This window comes from Pseudopipra pipra, chromosome W (assembly GCF_036250125.1).
Source record: "Pseudopipra pipra isolate bDixPip1 chromosome W, bDixPip1.hap1, whole genome shotgun sequence".
NCBI lineage: Eukaryota > Metazoa > Chordata > Aves > Passeriformes > Pipridae > Pseudopipra > Pseudopipra pipra.
In genome coordinates, this window is record NC_087580.1 from 33,711,829 (window position 1) to 33,719,988 (window position 8,160).

Genomic DNA, 8,160 nt, shown 5'->3' on the forward strand with positions numbered 1-8,160 from the left:
CCCACAGTCTTGTCTCAAGGGAACTTGCACGAGAGACGCCTCAGAAAAGACCTTGTTGGGCAAATTTCACAAAATGGCCTCGAGGGCACCTTCCACAGGGACTGCAGGTGACCTAGTCCCGTGGTCTGGCCTCGAGGGCACCTTCCACAGGGACTGCAGATGACCTAGTCCCGTGGTCTGGCCTCGAGGGCACCTTCCACAGGGACTGCAGATGACCAAGTCCCGTGGTCTGGCCTCGTAGGCACCTTCCACAAGCACTGGTGATGCCCAGAAAAGCTCCGGGTCACCAAGGCCTGTGGCCTGGCCTCGAGGGCCACTCCCACAGGGAGTGGGGATGCCTCGGAAAAAGCTCCGGGTTACCAACTCCTGTGGTGTGGCCTTGAGGGAACTTGCAAGAAAAAGAACTCTCGGAATCGCTTCGGGTCAGCAATGAATGAGTTGGCTGCGAGGAGACTCCTCACAGCACCGCTCAGTCCCGTCCTGACCAGACGCGTGCTCCGAGCACTGTGGCGCGGCCGCGTTGCCGCCAAACACCTATATCAGGATGTGTCACAAAGGGCCCTTGGACACCCTGCCCTGTCCCACCCCATTGGCGACGGCCACCATGTCACAAAGGGCCCTGTGACACACGGACACGGGCCCTGTAGCCTCCCCCAACCTGGCCAACCTGCCCCAGGTTGGAAGGAATCCATTCCCTAAAGCATCTGAGACAGCTGGACGTGAACTTTAGGAATGGCTCCAAAAAGGAGCAAACACTCCCCTCCTGTGCCTGCTCGTGGCAGCAGAAAGAGCCCTCTCGGCTGCCAACACAGCAGCAGTGGGAAGGGCACGGGGCCTCCACAGAAGCTGGCATGGCCTCCTTGGGAGAAGTCTTGGCTGGTGGCCATCCTAAACACGGGGGCTGTGACACAATGTGTGGGCAAGGGCACGAACGCTGCTTTGACCCCTTTAGTCGCAGCTGTACTGAAATCAGCAGCAACTCATTTGCCTTCAAATGGTCCATTGAGTGTCAATTTCAAAAACTAAACAGAAGCAAAAAACCCTGGCATTGTTTGGTTTGCAAAGGGTTTTTTATTAAGGGATAAGAATAGAATAATTCCGGTAAGGGATAAAAGCCCTCAAGGAACAAAAGTTCCCTCAGTCTTCCAAAAGCACCCCAAACAAGGGAGGATATTGCAAAAACACTAATCCTTCCTCTGCTGCAGAGAGCTAACTGGCCAGGAAAGCTTTGAAGGGCTCAAAAATACAAAGCCAAATCTGTATTGGATGATTTGGAGTTGAGAGAGTGAGTGCTCCAGCCTTTCTAAGGCCTTCCAACTCATCCTAGGGACACTCAGGTGGGTGCTTTCAAGTTCAGTGACGTTCCTTGAAGGATCCAGTCCTGTGCCTGAAGATGCTTCTATGAGTCTGCTTGCCAAAAAATCTTTATCAATGCATACTGATTGAAAGTTTTGTTTTTCCCGTGTGTTCAGTTTGGCAGGAGCTAAAATTTCAGTAAAACACATCCCCTAATCTAGTAATGTAAATGAATATATCAACTCCAAAACCAACTTGAGGTGGCATCCAAGCTGCCATATGTTGTGTGCTCTCAGCCCATCGGTGTTTTACCATCAGTATCTCCTGTTCCACAGACTTCACTTTTTTAGGATACTTTTCTATGTCTAGCTCCTTTCAAAAGCAGCAGACAGGGAGCTGTAAAAGTGTACCCAAACCTTACACTTCTGGGTTTAATGCACAGGAAGCAGTTGGTTTGGGTTGGTTTCTACAGCCCTAATTCTTCAGCCATGTGATAAAGGAGCCCAGCTGTGGGTTTTTTAAATATACACAAGTATTTTATCAGCTCTGCTCGTTGCAAGGAACAGTTTGGACACGGACGTTAAAGGATAAAATAAAAACCTCAAAGGGAAGAATAAAATCTAAAAGTGCCTTTGTTATTATTTACATGACTATTTTTTCCTGGCAGAAACATTATCTATGTAAAAAAAAAAATACCCACAAGCAAAAAAACTCCTTCTAGCTGCTAAGCAAACTTACAAACTGTGGGCAGTAGAGCCAGCAGAGCTCAGCAACCTGTGATACTTTCCAGTTGTTTCTATTCTCCCTTTAAAAATAAAAAAGAAAAGGGAAAAAAATGCTTGTCTGCATATCAAGTGCTCTCAAATAAAGACAGTCTTCCATGGTCAGTCCTAGGAATGCTGTAAGCCAGCCTAAATTACACAGCAATAGGCTTAGGGAAGGCACTGGAAGGTTGTTTGATTTGTTTTGGCTTTTGAAAGACTTTTCCACAGTGGAGGTTAAGAAAAATATTGGTTTGTCCCAAAGCCCTAGAAAATAGGAACTGAAAATAGGAATTTCCCAGGGACGGTGGCAATCTGGGGTGTTCCATGTCTCCTGAGAAGCTTGTTGTGCAGCTGGGAGTGCAGCTTTTCTGGGGGAAAAAGAGATGAATAAAATAATTTTTGGCTTTACCAAAGGCATCCAAATCCCAGCACCAATTCTAGAAAGGTGGTGTTAGAAAGAGGCACAGCTCAGCGTGGTTTGGGATGGAGGCTTCATGTTTTGCTGATATTTTCTGATAATAATTCCAAATATAAATGAGAAAATCAGGGTCTTTCACAAATGAATTCTCAAAAATGCCAGGAGAGGTTTGAAATGGTTTTCCAAACCTAGTACCTTGCTGAAAGGTCACCTTATTGAAGGCAAGTCAGGATGTTCAATTCTGAGATTTGGCTGGAAATATCCAAGATTTGTATCCTTGAGAATGCCTCTCAAGGCAAAAGCAAAAGGAGATAAATGATGTAAACTTGATCCACATTTTAAACCCACCACTTCACTGAGACGCCAGCAGAAATGTCTTTTTTATTACAAAACATTTTATTGTAGTTATTTACACCCATTCCTCGATAAGTGTATAAATGTAAACATTTATTATAGATGTATTTCTCTTATCTTACAGTCCATCCCTTGTTCAGGTTAAATGTCATTTTTTTTTAAGCATACAGGTGGTGAGGGGATTTCAGCTGTATTCACAGAATATACATCTGCATGCAGGGGAGGTCCACCAGCCCTAAGCCAGTGGTACAGACACTGTCCCGTTAGCTCTGCTCCTGCTCCTCGTGTGTACGCTGGACTCTGGGATCTCGTCGGCGTGATCCTCACTCTTCTTCTCCTTCAGGCTGTTGATGAACCTCAGGGTTATCTCATCCCATTCCTCGGGGAGCAGCATGAGCAGGAACCCGATGCAGATGATGATGGTGGCTCCCAACCTCACCACGCTGAAGATCATTTTGTGCTTCACCAGATCCACGGCTGCAGGGAAGGAAACAACAACAACAACAACAACATCAAACCAGCAGTGGGATGTGTCACCAAAACCAGGACAAATCAAACTCTGTTGCTATTTTTTTAGTATTGGAAAGGAGGCATTACTTTATTACCTTGTTATTTCTATGCATTTATATACTTTAATAATAATCTATTACCATTATTATCAGGGTGCTTGTGGGGTCACTTCACCAGACACACACACCCACTTTCAATACTTTTCACTATTTTATGCATTTTTAGCAAACAAAGGAATTAATGCTCATTGGCTGTAAATTTCATAATCCTCTTCATCAATTAGTATTCTATCTTCTATTGATTATTGATTGCTTGCTTCACATGCTAATTAATCCGCATTTTCAGTCTTTTTGTTATCTTTTTCCCAGACAGAGAGTTTCAGCACCATTGCTGAATTGTCTTTGTTAGTTTTTTCCTTGTCTCTGATTTCCAACATATGGATGATGGCATCAGAGCAGCCTGGCATGTCTCTGTGACCCGTGTGCTGCACTCTGGCTGTGACAGTGGCCATGTAGCTCTCAGATCTTCAGAGCGAGCAGCACCCTTAGTTCAGAGAACAGCTTTGACCTGATAGCACAGTACTGGAAGTGCCATATCTCTTCCATCCCTCACCACCTCATGCAGGCTCTGAGGAAGCCTTGTGGGATCCAAGCCTCAAGGTTTCCATGTGAAAGGGTCTATGAGGAGCAGCTGAGGGAGCTGGGGGGGCTCAGCCTGGAGAAAAGGAGGCTCAGGGTGACCTTCTCACTCTCTACAACTCCCTGAGAGGAGGTTGTAGACAGGTGGGTGTTTGCCTCTCAGGTAACAAGTGATAGAGCAAGTGGAAATGGCCTCAGGTTGGATATTAGGAAATATTTATTAGTTGGAAGAATGGTTAAGGACTGGACCAGGCTCCTCAGGGAAGTGGTGGAGTCACCATCCCTGAAAGTGTTCAAGAAGTGAGTAGACGTGGCACTTCACTGTATGGTTAACTGGCCATGGGCATATTTTGTTGAGGGTTTGACTTGGAGGTCCAACCTCCAATCTCCTTGGAGATATTGAAGGTCTTTTCCAACCTTAATGAATCTATGATTCCACGATTTCTTCTCTGAGAGGGAAGGCACTTTATGGTAACTCTTCCTCTTCAACAGTTTGCACCAGCAGAATGTTTCCTTGGGCTGCACAGACCAGGGACTGGGAGAGAGCAGCACGTGGGTCAGAGAGCTGGAGTCGGTGCCTCCCAGACCCACAACCAGCACCAAGAGGGCACCTGAGCCCTTGGGCAGCCTCCTTCAGGTACTGATTGTTCTGCAGCTCTGACCTGCATCCCCCTAAAAATAGATGTTTCTTTGAAAACATGCTCAAATCCCAGGAGCGGCGAGGCTGAGAGGATGGAAGAGCAGAGGCAGAGGCTGTTCAACAAGACAGGACTCTGGATTAAATTCCCACGTATACCCCCTGCCCTGGTGACAACAGATTTTGAGTATTTGGACAATAAACTGCTTGTGCTGTCTGTGTGCCCGTGGGGTTATTTTTCCACCACCAGCCGTGGTACCTGCATTTCCAGGGACGCTGAGCACTGTGCCGATGGAGAACAGGATGGGGTACGTGAGCACGACACCAACGTTAACCAGGATATTGAAAGCCAGGGAAAAACAGAGCAAATCATACATGAACACTAGAGTGAGATATTTCTCTTCCACTTCACCCTACAAGTGTGATATCAGTATCCACACCACAATTATGTAGTTGTCACAAAGTGAGTGATTTTGGTTTTTTTATTTAGGAGTGTGAAATGAGGGGAAGTTCTGACTGGTGTAATGGGAAGGGCTGGATGGCCTTTCACAAACTGTAATACCAAGGTTATCACACTCATATTTCATGGCTTTTCCCAAGCTTTAATCAGATACAAACAACCTGTTTTTGCTGCCAGAAACCTTCATTTGTTCCCCTACCAGAAGGGTGGTGATCCCAGCTTGCCCTCTTGGCTGAGGCTGTGTTGTCCTTGTCTCAGTGGGACATTTCCCTGACAAAAGGCTGCAAACCCTCCACCTGGACCACACCCCAAAGGTGACAGCAGCAGGAACTCATACTCTAAAGGACACTAAACACAATTAGCTGATGAATTTAACTGCAAACTAAGCAGACTGGGACAAGACCACAGCCTTGGTGCCATGTTGAAGGCAAAATGAAATCTGACAGATATACAAATATTCAACACCTTAAATTTATGCATTAGTTTTGGGGGTTTTTTTTACATGACAGCATTACCAGCCAGCTACAATTTCCTTGGGAGATCAAAAGCAAGCTGCAGAAACTTCCAAAAATTTTCTTCTGGTCACTCAGTCCTGCTGCTGAGTCCCCTACATAAAAGGAGCAAAGGGTTGCTCCTCCTTGTCTGCTCCATCAGGTTGTTCCCTCATGGCTGGGGTTATACACTTTGGTAGATTGATGGGTGATAAATTAGCCCCGCTTTTTGTCCCTCAGGTGCTCACAGAGGAGCTGAAATTCTGGTTCAAGGCGCTCACAGAGCTCAGCTGTCAGCCCAACCACGTCTCAGGATGGGCTGTGTACCAGGCATTCTCTTTGCTTCCATTTGATAAACGTGTAGTGGAGACAGAAACCTCTTCAATTATGAAATAACAGAGACTTTACTAAAGGAAAGGATGTTGTTATATCTGGAAATTAAAACGCCCCCGGGCTGAATCCAACAGATACTGTGCCTGGCTGGAGAATGGCAATTCTGGCTCAGGAAGAGGGAGCGTTATGGAAGGGCTGTGTGAGCCTTGCCCAGCACCTGCAGCACCCACAGAAAGGTGCCCCAGCACTGGGGATCCATGTGTCAGTGCACAAACACCCCACAGAGTGTGCCAGGAAGACACTGAGAACACACAGCCAAGCTATTCCAGAGACAGGGGAATTGGTGTGGAACTAGAGTAGGGATGAAAAAGTAAACCATTAGTATGGCTGCTTCATGTTTACTCCCTGCTATTACTATCACTATTAATTATTATTTATAATTATCGCTTATATCTTAATTATTAATTATATATTAATAGTTAGTATTATTTCATTAAGAATAATGAAAAATATAAATAATTTCCAAGGAGTACCAATTTGCACTGGGACCAGACTTAATCTGTGAGAGAGCTCTGATGTTTAGGAGGACAGGGGGCTTTTGTGCCAGAGGCTAATTTTGTATTGGTGGGGAGAAAAGAGCTGGAAAAATGAGTATTTTTTTTATCACATACCTAACCAGAGGCCAGCTACTCCACACAGGTAACCCCAGGGCACAGCAGAGAAAGGGTACCAATACTCCACTTTTGTAAAATACAGTATGATTGGGGTGACAGAGATGAAGATGAAATTGAAGAAGCCCAGGGTGGACACAAAATGAGCTGCTTACCCCAAGTTTGCACTTCCAAGGAACATTTTGAACAAAACCTGCAAAGGAGAGGAGAGAAGAGGGGTTTAGAAGTCACGACAGTCATGGGAGCAAAGTTCTCCTGCACAAATTCATTACCAATGTGAGCAAACTCTGTAGCTGGGAGGCAAATTCTGATCCCACTACAACAAACTTCAAAATTTACACATATTTCACCCTCCTCAAGCCAAAAATAAACACAGCCACGCTCAGCCCAACCTGTTTCTGAGACATGACTCTGCCTTTTCCATCCCTCACCTTCCAGAGCAGCCACTGCTTCCAAGCATTCTCAAGTGTGCTGAGCTCACACCAGGGCTCCAAGCCCAGCAGGAGCCCAGCATGTGCAGTGCAGGCCTGGGGTGAGCCCTGCATTCCCACTCAGAGAAAACAGCACATCCCACATCCAGGCTCTCCATTCCGCACGTGGAAAGTCCCTTTGAAACAGTGTTTTTAAACAGCGTTGGCATGATTAAAAAATTATCTTAAACTCCTTATAGCATAGCAATGAAGATTTCATTAAAGACTCATAAAGCAAAGCCACCCTGAATATTTGGCAGGTGACAACTAATTACCCTCATCGTGGATTTCCTGACGTGGTGACATCACCTGGTCACAACATGAATGATGCAGGAAATAAAACATTTATTTTACAGCCACTCTCTTTGTACTTGTGCATTTTTAACAGCTGATAATGGTGAATATAAGAATCCAAACGAACAGTCGTGACCTACCTTATTCAAGGCAGATGTGGAGGCTGATCCCACAGCATATGCCACCCCAATGATTGAATCTCCCTGGAAACCATCTGCATTTGCCATCATCACAATTCCTGTGATTGCCATGATTGTTGCAACTATCTGCACAGACAAAGCAAAGCAGTGTAAAGCTCAGAGCTACTTCAGCCCGTGGGAAGAGATCCTCACTGTGTGGGGTTCTCATGAGTGTCACTGGCTACTTTCTCTGACTTGGAGCATTCTTGTTTTCCCTTAAATGGGAAACATTATGGGAGAAATGTAAAGCATAATGAAAGTGTGTGCACTGGTAGTGCTATGGATCTATAGCATTGCAAATTCTGCTGGGACCTACTGACAGGACCTGCACCATTACCTGTTTTATCAGCTAAACATTCCCTTTGGAAAGATTGCTCCAAGATCAAGAAATTCTAAGACATTGTGTTACATTATGCAACAAGGGAAGTATTTAGCAACACCCCAAATTTGATCTGAAATACAAACATTAGATGGCCAAACGTTCTGGACATTAGTCCAGGGGAATGACTCCTGTCTTGTGGAATGCCAGAGTACCACTGGGAGCTTTTCCAGGCTGTTCTGGCCAGCTTTCTTGGACAGACATGACCTAGTTTCTCCATGAAGCCTTTACCTTTGTGCTTAGGTTTCTGGCCTCATTTGGAAATC

The 8,160-nt window shown here is 45.5% G+C and overlaps 1 protein-coding gene across 1 annotated transcript; it reads right to left on the minus strand.

Moving 5' to 3' along the window:
- Window positions 1–2,904: 2,904 nt before the first annotated feature.
- On the minus strand, window positions 2,905–7,587 carry LOC135405558 (solute carrier family 35 member F4-like). Its single transcript, XM_064640266.1, is given in 4 exon segments — window positions 2,905–3,309; window positions 4,877–4,970; window positions 6,577–6,765; window positions 7,477–7,587. Coding segments are annotated over 4 exon segments (636 nt in total). The 3' UTR covers window positions 2,905–3,067.
- Window positions 7,588–8,160: the final 573 nt, after the last annotated feature.